Genomic DNA, 14,864 nt, shown 5'->3' on the forward strand with positions numbered 1-14,864 from the left:
TTTTTGGTTTTACGACACCAACGTGTTCCAACTAATTAGTGCGCTTTTTCGCTGGCCATGTGGCTTTTACCCCCGGACCGGCTAAGCGATACGTTTTCCGCACGTACTGTGGTGCCCTATACGTACTCTTGCATTGGTGTGTAGGTACGTGGATGACGCTTTCTCACCTCACCCCCAACTGGTATAGTTTTCTATGCTTCAACGACCTCTTGTCGCAGCGAAGGAGATTCAAACTGAAGTAGAAAAAAACGAGGATAGAAAATGGGTAAAAGCAGGTTCGTACAGACCCGGGGGGTGAAAGTAGGAATACTTTTCTAAGGGATATTTTACTTCTTTGGTTTGGTTTGGCAAAATGGGCAACAACATCGAAAAGTCACTCGTTTCTTGCCACTCCCGCTTTAAGAGCAGTACGTGCATCGTTCGGAACGGGGCAGGCTGCAATGAGTGAATGTTTTCGAGAAAGACGGAAATTGAAAACACTTCACACACACACACACACACAACCGACACGCTATTAGAGATGTTAAAGTAAAGTTTAAGTTTCATGAAAAAAGCTCAAATCTGGCAATAAGAGGTTTTGCAGATAGGAAGGATTGTTTACAGAGCTGTTTAGATAGCATAAAATAATATTTGAGTATGTGTAAATTTAAAGATGAGATGTATGTAGCCTTCATTTAGGGATGTGTGTGATTAAATAATTACATTGGTGTAAATTTTGTGGAATTAATGTAAGTTCTTATTCTTTCAAAATCACATAATTTTTGCTCTATATTCGAATTCTTATAGTAAAAAGCAGTGCTGCAAAATCCCATGAGCATCACGTTCACCAACGAAAACAATGAACATATTCGTGGTAGCTTGATGCTCACTGCTGATACTCAATGAAAGAGCGTCATGGCATGCCGAACGTGACATGCGAATGCGTGTGTTCAACGCTATACTCTGACTGACAAGCTGAGTTTAATGCCGACGCAAGCATAATCATGATTTTTTTCAGGCTGTGAACAGTGCTTCCAAAAGCCACTGTTTCAGTCACCAACACTCATGACTGCAAAGAAGCTCACATCAAATCCCTTACACAACTGAGGTGATCAGAGGTGAGACTCAAGCAGTTGTTGGACCAATCACATGCTTGGTGACATTTTGTTTAGCATTTTTTTATCACTCACTTGGTCACTACATTTTCTGTTGGTGATAATCACGACATTGTTGGAATATACTTGGCGTGTAGTTCCAAGCAACAAAATAAGCATTCTTTCTCGCTTTGTCTGCTTTGATGGTCTGTGGGGTCAAACAGAGCAAGAAAACATGCTCATTTTATTTCTTGGAACCACTCGCACGCATCGCATATGTCCCATGACTATCGTGATGATCACCGACAGAAAATGTCACGACCAAGTGACTAACCAAGAGTTGGTTGCACAAAATGTCACCAAGCATGTGATGGTCGCACCAACTGTTTGAGATTCACCTCTGATCATCACCGTAAGCTTGTGACGCTGACATGATTTTGTTTCATCCGGAATTTTGCATGACTATCTCAGTGACATTTTACAGAATTGACTTTTGAACATTTAATTTTTTGATTTTGTTTCAGTCAGATTGTTTTATGACATTGGCAGTGACATTTTGCAGAACTGGTAAAAGGACTTTTATGACTGAAATTCTTATCAATCCAGTTGTATTGCACACAGCTATTACTTTTTTTCATTTAGTCATAGTTTAGAGGTAGTATGAAACTTATATTAACTAGAAATCAAGCTGAAATTTTATGTTTGTACCCTAATCAATGATAATAATTGATCAGTAATAACCTTTGAGATTTAACATCTGTTCTAGACCGCCACTAATAACAGTTCTTTTGGGTACTTTTTACCATAAGTTCTAAATATAAAGTTTTTAATATGTCTTTCCCTCGCTTTATCCGTCTCTCAAAAACTTTTCTTCCCAATGAATCTGAACCAATAATTTGGATTCTCTTTGTGTTGATTATGATTTCGTTGGACTAAGTAGTTGAACAGTGAGGTGCAATGTCTTGTCTCATAATGTTATTTGAACGTTTAGTCGGGTTAAGAAAAAGATAATAGTGAAAATGCTGTGACGCTTAATAATACAGTTCCTTAATGCACTTTATACCATCTTTTTGCATACAAAAGCTTTTTGTTATCAATTTCTTTGTCTTTTGTGGAACCAAAAAACCCACACTCACAATTCTCACTACATTGCTTCAGGACCGGTATTGCCTTAAGCGTTCAAATTTACCAAAAAAGCACCCCCTCGTTTAACATCGTCCGAATCCGTTTTCTAAAACTGTAAATACCAAAACACCCGTACCGCACACACCAGTAACGGTAAGGCGAGCGCAAAAAAAAATCCTTCCCCTTCCCCCTAGAAATGTTTAGATTGGCAGGATTTCGGAATACCAATGCACAGAAGCGCTTTCGTGCCTTCCCATTCCCGGAGGCGACAAATTACATATGGCACATGATACACACACACACACAGAGGTTGTACAAACACGCGCGCTCGTTCGCCCACACCGGAAGAAGCATCCGTTCGCTGCTTAGAACGTGCTCGTGCCGGCCAGTCAACCCACGCCCGCCATGCGGCCCCCGCGGGAGCGCAAAAGGGAATCATTCTTTCTGTGGCGCTGTTGGAAAATTTTCAGCGCCCGTCGGGCGTCGCAACGCCGGCAAAGCATTCTTTGGTGTGGAGTGGAAAGCTCCCTTCCCACTCCTCGCGCAACGTATTTGGCCAACATCCAATCTACTCCGGATGCCGCTTTTTTATTGGCATTTCGTACGCCAATTCACGCGGCGTGAGCAGTCCAAAAGCTAAAACGCAGGCAGGAGACCGCCGCTGGGAAGATACGAAAGGCAAGCCAGCGGCCGGTACAAGTTCTAGCTGCTAGCACATTGGCTCGCCCCTGGTGGGCGCTGCCCCCTCTCCCCTCCTCTCTTTAATCCTAAGCACCGTGCTGCTATTCAGGCAATCCGGCACACCCGTGGTCACACACATACACCCACTCAGCCACAGACACGTTCACTGGGACTCCCCATCCAGCAGCAGTGATGGGCCGTGATGCTATTTTTGAACCAAAACCCCACACGTGCTTTTCTGCTGGCCGGGGTAAAAAAAAAAGTGGCACGGCGGTGGGGGGAGGGCACCTTATTTTTATCCCAAACGCGCGCCGGCACCTGCGCCCGCCCGATCGAAGTCAATCTAGCGACCGTAAATCAAATAATATCTTAATTGAATATTTCACCTCAAACACTTTCCGAGCTTTTGCGACGAGATGCTTCGGGGTTTTAGGGGAGGGGCGTTTTGGTGCGCACCAGGCATTCTTTTTTCCAATGTGCCAGTCGGCCGATACGCCGGAGAAGAAGATGTGGAGCAATTTGATTTAGGCTTTAAAGTCGATCACTTTTACGCGTCGTTTAGCTTTGGCTTGGGAGAGTGCTGCAGAGGGAAGGTGAGAAGCAAAAGCAGGCAAGATGAAGAGTGGTTTGAGGAGTGGATATGCACGATCCTGCAGGAATCAATCTTGCTATATCGATTTAAGGGAAAATTGTGACTAAAGATATTGACTAGCTGACGGGGTTTTTTGAAGTTGTGTGTCAAATGTACAGTTTTCGGTTTTTCGGGAAAGTGAAAGGGTCAAATGTGGAAGCGAAAATTTCTATGATCTCTTGTACAGTTTCTCTTTGGAATTGCACATTGTTTTCAAACATAACATTGGGAATATTTAACGATATTAGTGCATATAAGAATAAATCTACGAGTCAGCTATCCAGAACTTTCGCCATGGCGGACGAAGACATGCGTGTAGAGATGTTATAAGATCTACCTTCGATTTCTATCAATTCCTCCTTAGTTTTCGCGACAAAATTGTTGGAGTAGAGATTTTGCATCATGTTGGTCCAAAAAAAATCGATGAAACGTAGCTGCGGGATGTTGGACTGGTTCGTGGACTAGGGTGTCATATAAAAATTCATCCGAAATTCGCCTGAAATGATCGCATAGAGTTTTGGCGTCATTGTTTGCCGCTGCGAAGCGAGTGGACACGATTTTTGCTTCCTGATATGTTTGTACATGTTCCCCAGGTACTATTTCACTGTTTAGTCGGTTGCATCGACCTCCCGGCTAAGCGAACGCAGCTTAGTAGCGACATTTCCCTCGGTCTTTTCATCTTCTTGTACAGGTTCTTGTCGTTCAGGACGTTGGCCATTCGGAAGTGGACTTTCTTTCGATGCTCTGATTGATGTCTAATAGTGCTAAGATGTTGTAGATACCGGAACAGGCTTATACGACGTCGACAATCTGACCCACGGAGCCCGTTTTAGACACCACGGGATACAGTTTTTCGATCGTGCATGCTTCTAAACACAGTTGCTTCAGTTTTTTGGCCATCATGGTTATAGTTTAACTTATATAGGTGTCCAATTTAAGCTGCTGACTCATGGGATACTATTATTGAAAGTGTAATTGACGTTTTGTTAATAACCTGGGAGTAGATGAACCCATGAAACATTGACTATTTTTGTCCATTTTTTTTAATGCAAACGTTCATGCGTCGTAGCAAATGCAAGTGAACTACACAAACTAGAACAAATAATTTATAAAATTCAAACTAATAGTAGAACAGAGAGCAAACAAAGTCTTATCCCCGTAGCAAGGACTGACTATCCGGCTGCGTGGTACTGAATTAGTCTTTAATAAGCCGCGTATGGGTTGGCCACTTAGGACGTTAAGCCAAATAGAAGAATTATTCATTTAATAAGGAAAGTAAAGAGACGACTGCCAGCCATTCTGTCTACTCCCTCTACGATACGAAACGAAAACATAAACATTGTCAAATCATTTACATAATATTGTCGATCTTGCCCTTTACTTATGTTAAAGGTAACAAAATCCATTTGAACACCCATCCACACAATTGAAAATAAAATGTAACAGACGTGCTACAATTCACCCAGCCATGCAATGCAACACAGTTGCTACTAAGTATGGGGGAAATTCCATCACCCCTAAGCCTGTGCACGTTGAAACCTGCCTTTAGCAGCGAAAAAAAGGTCATTGAATTAAAAAGTGGAGCACCACCACCCCAAAGTAAGCAGTAGGAAGAGAACACATAAAAACAAGCTACCAATCTACCATCCCATCGTCAACAGCAATTGCCTCATCCTTGCCGCATCCTTGGCATGGTACCGCCCGACGGTGGAAGCAAAATGGATATTAATTGTCTCAAATTAGGGAAAAAGTGTAATTTACATTATCATAATTGTACAGCAGGAGGAGGAGGAGGAAGCAGTGGTTCGTGCATTTTCCCGATAAGCAGCCGCCCCTGCGTGCTGATCACTGTCGCTTCAAAAAGGCGCCACAGTACGGGAACCCCTCGGCCATCCCGGGGATTGAATTAGAGGCAAGCCGTTCTCTGATGTATTTCCTCTAATCAGCCATCCTCAACAGAACCTCTGTCGGGTTGGATCCATCAGCCAGTCCAGCGCAAGGCCATCGTAAGGCGTCGTACCCTGAGCGACTCGCTTCGTATTTACTTGTCCCGGTCCGGTCAGGTTGTCCTCGCAAAGAAAAGGCGTGGTTGACTCGGGTGACACGCTCGCCACCAGTGTGTGTGTGTGTGTGTGTGTGTGTGTGTGTGTGTGTGTGTGTGTGTGTGTGTGGTGTGTGTGTGTGTGTGTGTGTGTGTGTGTGTGGTGTGTGTGGTGTGTGTGTGTGTGGTGTGTGTGTGTGGTGTGTGTGTGTGGTGTGTGTGTGTGTGTGTGTGTGTTGTGTGTGTGTGTGTGTGTGTGTGTGTGTGTGTGTGTGTGTGGTGTGTGTGTGTGTGTGTGTGGTGTGTGTGTGTGTGTGTGTGTGTGTGTGTGTGTGGTGTGTGTGTGTGTGTGTGTGTGTGTGTGTGTGTGTGGTGTGTGTGTGTGTGTGTGTGTGTGTGTGTGTGTGTGTGTGTGTGTGTGTGTGTGTGGTGTGTGTGTGTGTGTGTGTGTGTGTGTGTGTGGTGTGTGTGGTGTGTGTGTGGTGTGGTGTGTGTGTGTGTGTGTGTGTGTGTGTGTGTGTGTGTGGTGTGTGTGTGTGTGGTGTGTGGTGTGTGTGTGTGTGTGTGGTGTGTGTGTGTGTGTGTGTGGTGTGTGTGTGTGGTGTGTGTGTGTGTGTGTGTGTGTGTGTGTGTGTGTGTGTGTGTGTGGTGTGTGTGGTGTGTGTGTGTGTGTGTGTGTGTGTGTGTGGTGTGTGTGTGTGTGTGTGTGGTGTGTGTGTGTGTGTGTGTGTGTGTGTGTGGTGTGTGTGTGTGTGTGTGTGTGTGTGTGGTGTGTGTGTGTGTGTGTGTGTGTGTGTGTGGTGTGTGTGTGTGTGTGTGTGTGTGTGTGTGTGTGTGTGTGTGTGTGGTGTGTGTGTGTGTGTGTGTGGTGTGTGTGTGTGTGTGTGTGTGTGTGTGTGTGTGTGTGTGTGTGTGTGGTGTGTGTGTGGTGTGTGTGTGTGTGTGTGTGTGTGTGTGTGGTGTGTGTGTGTGTGTGTGTGTGTGTGTGTGTGTGTGTGTGTGTGGTGTGTGTGTGGTGTTGTGTGTGTGTGTGTGTGTGTGTGTGTGTGTGGTGTGTGTGTGTGTGTGTGTGTGTGTGTGTGTGTGTGTGTGTGTGTGTGTGTGTGTGTGTGTGGTGTGTGTGTGTGGTGTGTGTGTGTGTGTGTGTGTGTGTGTGTGTGTGTGTGTGTGTGTGTGTGTGGTGTGTGTGTGTGTGTGGTGTGTGTGTGTGTGTGTGTGGTGTGTGTGTGTGTGTGTGTGTGTGTGTGTGTGTGTGTGTGTGTGTGTGTGTGTGTGTGTGTGTGTGTGTGTGTTACTGCACTGAGTGAGTGCCAAGGACGTTTTGCATTTGCATTTCTCTCACCGACAACGCGCGGTCCGCGGTTGCCCGGTGTGCCGTAGAGGAAAGAAATAAATGTCATTTACCCGTTAATTACACCACGCTCCTTCACCTGCACCTGTTTGGCGCCTCAGCGCAGTGGTGTTCGGGGTGTCCCTGCAAAGTGCTCTCGGTAGCGTTTGTATTATTTACCGACGGGGTGCGGTGAAGCAGGTTGACATTCACCCGAAGCGTAATTTGGTTGGAAATTTTCGGCTTCCTTTTGCCGGTTGCCGTCGCGGGCCAAGGGGGGAAAATAGAAACAGCGTAATTTTGCCCTCCATCCGCATTGGGGTAGGTTTTGGTGCTTTGTTGGTGCAACATTCGATTCACACCATTGTGCTGTGAAAAGTGGGGTAAAATATCACAAGAGATAGAGAGAGAGAAAGAGAGACAGAGAAAGCTTCCGGTATTGCCAGTGAGGGGTTGTAATGTCCGATTTTAATTCTACACACTATCTGGCACCGTTCTACTTACAAATTCGCATTGCAATTGCTTTTGAAGCGTAGAGCTTTCGAGATGATGATGATGGAGCAGGGACGCAGGCGTGGTAGCCGTAGTGTAGTGATGCCCTTAATGACACCGCATTCAAATGAGCTTCCGCTGAAAACGTTATCAAACAGAGCGAACGGTCAACGAGGCGAGTCGCAGTACCCAGGTGCGGTTTGCAGTAAATTTGTTACCCACCAGTTAGTTTCGACTGGCCGGAGTGGTTTTAATGGTGTATTCGTTCCGCTGGCGACGACCGGGAACGCTTACAAAAGATCGTGCTCGGGAGCAGAGGAGCTTACTGTAGCGTTTTGCCTTTATTTTTTGTGTCTGTGTGGTTTTGCAAATTGTACATTTAAATAATTTATTTTAATTTGACTATAAAATGTTAAAACTCGTTTTTTTCACTCTCTCTCTCCTCTATTTCTTTTTTTGCAGGTAGCCTAACCTTCAACGATACATATCATGTAAAAGTCTGAGAATGAAGTGAAGGGAAGTGTGCGCATCATCCGCAACAAATGCATATCAGCAAATTGCCTCGTGGTAACCACAGTAAACTGTACACTATAGCGTCGGTAGTGAGCAAATCCGTTTTTTGATAAGTAAATAGTGTACACCCCCTAAACCACAAGAAAGCTTTACAAAATATTAGTGTAAGTGAGCGGTTATATGAAAGCATGAAAGTAAAGTTCGTAGTAAATCAAAGATCTCATACATATCAAAATCAAAGTGAGCGTGAAGCGTCCAAGTGAAAAAAAAAAAACGATAACCAGTTAAGCGTTTCTACTCGTTAAACCCCTGTGCGTATGCAATTTGCACAGCAAAAGGTGTTACTGTGCCATCCGGTTTAGTGGCGATACGTGCTTGACAAACCGGACGACACGCGCGGTGAAGCCCCGACAACAAACGGCTGAACTACAGCAAACCCGGGGAACAATTTTGGAGCCCTTCCTGCCAGCCAACACACCCACCAACCCCAGCAAACCAAACGAACACCTCCTCCTCCCACCCCCCGGGCCATCCGGGTAGCGGTAACGCGCGATGCCGCTGCACCTCATGCATCACGACGGCAGCAGATGGCACTGTCGGAAACGGAAATAATAGAAGATCGATTTTGCTGTCACCGGGCGGCACCGTCGGGTCGGTGCCGTCGCCGTTCGCACCATCGCCCGCACCGATGCCCACGAAACGACGCGGCGACCAATTGAGGGATTGTTCCGTCACCTTACCATTGGATATTCTGTAAGTGGTCCGCCCCACCCCGTAACTCAATATTCGTTTCATTAGCTCGAACGGTCGGCTGGATTGGGAAAAATTGGGAGGGGGAAATGGGCGATATGATGATGATGATGATGGTGATGATGGTTTATAGTGCAAACCGGAGATGAATGTTGACCCCGGTGCTCTTGGTGCAGCTTAGAGTGGCAATAGTGAACTGATACCGGTCGGTGTATCCGATCCAGTGGTGATTGGTTTTAGGCATTCCGATGAACGGAGTTGATGGCGAGCAATAATTACTTCATAATTGTGTCAGGATTTGAAAATTAAATTGATATGGCCTGGAACTGTATGTTTTAGTTTTGCAAATTACTTGAGTTTTGATGTGAATTAAAGATAAATTCAATATTTTTTTTTATAATCTTCATGCTATGTTTTATACAGGTGATGATGATGATGATGATGATGATGATGATGATGATGATGATGATGATGATGATGATGAAAACTCTTTCTAATATTTTTCATTTGATTTTCTTATATGTTTGGTATTTTAGCTATTCTTGTTGTAGAACATACAATTTGAAAACCATTTTCCAATGTGATTAATGGCAAAACTAATAATTAATGGCCATAGTTCTTAGAGCATACAATTAGAAAACCATTTTCCAAAGGGATTAATGGCAAAACTAAAAATTAATGGCCATAGCTCTTTGGAACATTCATTGCGGCTTTACACGAATGAATGTGCCCTTGGATTTTGATGTTCTTGGTAATCGATCCTTAGAAAAAGTTAGTAGCATGTTCGTCAAGAGCCAGAAGCGTTCATATTTGCAACCCAAAATTTTTATCCCTACCGGATTCCTGAGCGATCAAAAGGACCTGTAGGTAAACATAGAGTTAAAAAAGATCTCTCCCTTTAAGTTATAATCATATGTTATTTCAATTCCTTTTAAAAGTATAGCAGCATGCCCTAACTCATCAATAAGTGAATGGAAGCGCCTGAATCGCGCTAGCTGGTACACTGCAAGCGATGAACAACAGTGACAAGTGGCGCTGGCAATATCTTTAGCTGAGTGCAATTGGTAACGCCACCAGCCTTACCTTGCTGCGGCAGCAGATCGAATAGCATCTGAGGCGAAGATAGTAATCAATACACTCATCACATGACTGCGAGTACTATTGCAATCGGCTCCCACGTCTCCAGCAGCCCTCCTCCAGCCAGCCTTGCAAATGTGACTGATGTGCAGTGAAAAACGAAAGCATCGTTTATATGCTCACCCAACCCAGCACAGCCCAACGGGTTCCATCTGGGGTGTGTGATGATTCGAATTTCCATTCCCTTCCACGCACCACGGCGCCCTTTCGCCGTTAAGCCGTTGCTCACCTTCTCAAACACTCACACACACACACACACACAGACACAGAGCCAGCCATTCGTGTCAGGAAATTGAAATCACGAAATGATAATGGAATTAGGATACCGAATAATTTACAATGGACTGGATGGAGATTGGCAAAAGCGGAAAAATCAATAGCTCGGATCCTTGGACGGACGAGACCGACCGGGTCGTGGTACAATTGTAGTGTGTAGATGTGTGTGTGTGTGTGTTGGGTCTTTGTATATGTATATGTGGCTGTGGCTGTGGCGCACAGGTGTGTATAAGGGTTGTCAGAATGTCGACAAACCGGAGCACATGACATGATGATATCCTTGTGTGCTTGTGCCCTCCCTTCTACCCCGTGTGCTCGTGCAACGGAAGATTGATGCTTTCCAGCGAATGAAGCTCTCAATTTAATTATTTGCTGCCGCCTCTGCTCTGCCATTCCGGGAATGGGAGATCTCTTGCGGGCTTTTTTGTTACGGCTTGTGTGTGTGTGTGTGTGTGTGAGGAAGTTTGTATATCGTAGCTGCCCGGGGGGAAAAAGACGATTTGTTTTTGATGTTGCTGACGTGGCGTAACAATTTCCCTCTCTTCTTTTCCTGAAGAACATTTTCAATTTTGCTGAAGAAGTGCTACAATTTGCGCGCTCCTGCCTGGGTTAGAGGGGGGGGGGGAGGGGGGGAGGGGGGGGGGGGAATTCAAATACGTTTATTTTGACAGATCTCGTGTGCGGATGCTTTTAGCGCTGCTGGGTTGACATTTTGTACACCCCGAACACTGGATTGCTTTCCGTTTTGTCCGGGAACAGTTGGCACAGTCTTGCTCACAGTCACTTTGACGACGCGTCACGACACATCATGGCGTGGCATAAATAGGGCCAGATTATGCCACCCCAGCGCCGTGACAGTGCACTCAAGAAAGTGTGCGGAACCTGGACTGAAGGTCTAAGGGTATTGTGGGAAATCCTTTTTTTTTAACTGGTGACAGCAGTGAAAAATCTTTGCGAAAAGCGCAACAGTCATGGGATGAGGTACGAGCTAACGTTTGCTAACCCATGACTCGCTTGACCTGCTTGAGTGGTTCCGAATCATTCCGATACCACACGACCCAGTTGTTTCCGCCCAGTGTCGTAGCTAGTGCGCTAATCAAGCAGCTGTCAGAGCTGTGGAGTCTAACATTTGCTAAAGTTGTTTTTGCTTCTTCTTTGTTTCTGGCGCTCCCCCACAAGCAGCAAAGCACTCCCAAAGGTGCAGTACGGTTCCCTCCCAAGTACCGACAAAGTTTCCAAACCTTGACTGCAAGCAACAATTTACGTACGTTGCGTTGCTAATGCTTCAAGCTAACCCCCGTGCTTGTGGGAACTCTCCTACCCGACACTATAAAAACCAAGCGTGCAGGAAATGAATATCGAAAAGGAAATCTATTCAAGGTGTGCAGCAACATGTGGGCCGTGCTATAGGGCCGCTTTTATAAGCCAGCTACTAAATGCTTACCTTTAGCCTACTTTACACACCGTCCGTCCAATGCACCAATGCATCCGGGGGAGCAACCCTCTTTACACTGGAAGGGGGTTTGCCTTAGTCTGTGCGTGCGTGTGTGTGTGTTTTTTTCTATGATGTGGAACGGTTGGTTTGAATATTTTGGTTTTCAAACCACATACACACACGCATACAGTCACCTTCTCGAGTTTGCAGCAGCTGGCATTAAGTAGAGCTTGCCTGGGAGGAAGAATGCGAGGTCGGGCGCAAAGCGTGTACGGTGCACTTGCATCCGGAAGTTGTCATGTTTGTATTCATGCACTCATGCACCACCCATTGGGGTTTCCTGGACAACCCACCCCCCACTCCCTAATCGTCCCGGAGGCTTACGGTTAGCATTGATTTCGTGCCCTTAGAAACGCAGTTCCTCGTCTGAGGCCTGTTGCAGTGACTTCCTAGGAACTAAGGCCGAGGACAGAAACCGTGGCTAAACGCATACGATACAACTCTTTACCTACTGCAATGAACCTTGCTTTTGTGGTGTGATGTGAGTTTTTTTCTCTCCTCCCACTTGGCCTTCCCTGCGCCTGTGTCATTCCAGTAATTTCTTCCAGCCCTTTTTTTTTTGTTGGAACCAGGGAAGGTGAGCTAAAATCGTCACATTGCGTACAACAAAAGCGGCAACAATGTTTTGCTGTAGTGAGGCCATTAAATGTCCATAGTAATTATATGCCTCCTCTTCGTATTCCCTTCTTTTCCTGCCCGGATTCCCGATGTTAGAGTGTGTTTGTGGTTACCTCTGTCTCTTCCTCGCTCACTCTTTTTCTCGTTAGCTCCAAGTCTATCAAGCGGTGTCCTCAGTCCTCCGGAACAACTTTGCCTATTTGCATATGAATGTAGTAATAATCAGCGACATGTGATTGTTGCAGTGTGTCGTGACGGTACGGCATTCCAGCCGTTGTGGTGTCCCCTTCCCCCACACGTTCCCTTCACGCACCCTTCCGATGCAAGCAGCCGGTACGGAAAGGGACACCCACTTCCGTTCGATTTAAGCCATATTAGCAGCTACTTTCTTTGCCTTCTTCACCTGTCTCTCCTGGCTCCTGGCGCGTCTCGCCGCTCGCTCGGTGAACAGCAACGCAAGCAATCTCTCTTCCGAGGCTGTAAACTGACTTCCGGGCGTAACGAGTTTACGAGCGATGTAAAACGCCCATTAAGTAACCCTGGAACCTTCTGGCCAGAGCGGAAGCACATAAATTGAGTGTGGGTGCAAAGGCTTTTTTTTCTGCTTTGCTTTGCACATAGTAACGATCTCGGTAACACTCCTAGCAGTGAAATGGCCCCTTCCTTTTGCAGCGTACTAGAAAAGCTCCATTGGGCAAGATTTTCGATACGGGCCGGCCACCTGGATGATTGGTTCGTTCGCTACCAGCCGCATTTTCGCGGGCGTTGGAAGCCGTATCATTTGATTGACCTTCATTAAGTACGTCGGCGGACGGATGACGCCACCGGAGACGTCAGGCGCAAGACGCTCCACTTTCGCCCTCAATCAAACGCTGAGCTGATAATTAAATTATAGATGATCGTCATGCGCTACGATACGCTTCCTTGCTTTCTGTCTCGAGGGTCGTTCGAATTGGAATTAGTTCCATAAAATCCCCATTTCCATTGTGTATGTGTGTATGTGTGTGTGTGTGTGTGTTTCGGCGTTTCGTGCGAACGAAATCCCAGCAAAAACCTTCCCCCAAACCTCCATCATATCGATATGCCGCCGTCAACTGGCTTCGGGCCGGAGAAAAACCACTCGCCCAGCAGCAGCAGCAGCCTAGGTTTCGTAAATACGTAATGAATTAGTTATTGATCGATATTATTTTGATACGTTTGTCTTCCTTTGAATTGTGTCCGGAACGTTTTGGAGGTCTTTTTGTTATGGAAAAAAGGATGCCCGAAAGCCGTCCAAATCTCGATCTCCAAACCATTTTGGAGCGTTTCGGAATTCGAACCCAGGGAAACAATGAACCTCAAACCCCCCCCCCCCTGCACACAGTGATAATGAGGGTGCTTTTGTGTTTGTGTGTTTGATGGCTCTCGTATCTTCAAAAGGTGCTTCCCAAATTTCTCGGGAATTGTCATCCAGCAATCAAGCACACTGTCTAGATGTGTGTCCCTTTCCGGGGCATTTTGATGATGGCATTTGTTTGAAAAACGGTGGGTTCGGCTGGCTTGGTGGCCTTCCGAATTGAATTGATTCCGGCTAGCAGTACCTGACAGTGGATGGCTAATACTTATCACATTATCGAGGATTAAGGTGCCCGGCGACACGGTCGACGTAAATGATGAAAAGTGATTCTTTGGACGGTATCAATTGGAGTTTCTCTGGAGTCTGGGTGGGCTGCAATGCCCGCAGCAGCACAACGCACATGTGAGCCACAATTTGAATGTGTCCGTTCAACGTTACCAGAGCGAGGGGGGTTTGAATGTTAAACAAATGACCTTTTAGTTCACGACAAGCCATATATTAATCGTGATTTTATTGACAATATGATAACGACGGTACGGGAGAAAAGCTTCGAAATTCCCCAGACATGGCTGCAACCTACCTACCCGTCGATGTGTTACCGTTTGTGTCGCTAGTAAAGGCTGTGTTCTTGTAAAACACACGGAACGAAATGAAATGCATTCCACACTCTCCGGTGGGTCGTACATTTTCATCAACCATCCGACGGGGAAAGGGAAGCTACAACCTTCCACGCGAAAATATGACTTTTACGTAGAGCCGTGTACATTTGACAAGGTTTTTCTTCCTCAACTCCCCTCCGTTGCGTTCCCCATCGGTACGTCGTTTAGTGTTCTCTCAAAACACACACACACACATACATGTTACTTTCAACAGGTTGCGATTTGGGTGGATTCTTCTGCTGCCCGCGTAAAACAAAAATTGACCACAAAAAAAAAAAAAATACACGGCGAAGGCAACAAACAGTCAAACCGAACATAAAATCCGACCGGTCGTGAAAGACTGAAAGCGTCCGGGACCGTACGTTTGTGTGTGTGTGTGTGTGTGTGTGCTCGATTTGGTTTCTCGTAAATCAAATTAAGGGGGCTTTTTCGCTTCTCCGAATTGATCGATATTGCATGTTATGATTTGCGAGTTTTGATTTGTCCAAGAAAGCGGTGGAAGTTTGTTCTATGTTTCTTTGTTGTTTGCTTTTTTTTCACTTGTCCTTTGTTTTTTTTGTTTTTGTTACTGCGTGTGTGTGTCTGTGGCTTTTGCTGGAACCTATTTTTAAAGCGTAGCCAGGTGACTTTAATGGTGCAACACTGTGCCATTCGCTTTGCGCGTGTTTTAATAGACGTCGACGTCGGTCATGGCATTTGAAGTCTTG

The 14,864-nt window shown here is 45.7% G+C and overlaps 1 protein-coding gene across 1 annotated transcript in view; it reads left to right on the forward strand.

Annotated features, from left to right (window-relative positions):
* LOC121591564 (heparan sulfate glucosamine 3-O-sulfotransferase 5) overlaps positions 1-14,864 on the forward strand; it is a 38,854-nt gene that overhangs the window by 10,908 nt on the left and 13,082 nt on the right. The window contains exon 2 of the mRNA XM_041912214.1: positions 7,836-8,639. Coding sequence (XP_041768148.1) covers positions 8,575-8,639 — 65 coding nt within the window. The 5' untranslated portion in view covers positions 7,836-8,574. The remainder of the gene's footprint in view (positions 1-7,835; positions 8,640-14,864) is intronic.

This window comes from Anopheles merus, chromosome 2L, assembly GCF_017562075.2.
Source record: "Anopheles merus strain MAF chromosome 2L, AmerM5.1, whole genome shotgun sequence".
Lineage (NCBI taxonomy): Eukaryota > Metazoa > Arthropoda > Insecta > Diptera > Culicidae > Anopheles > Anopheles merus.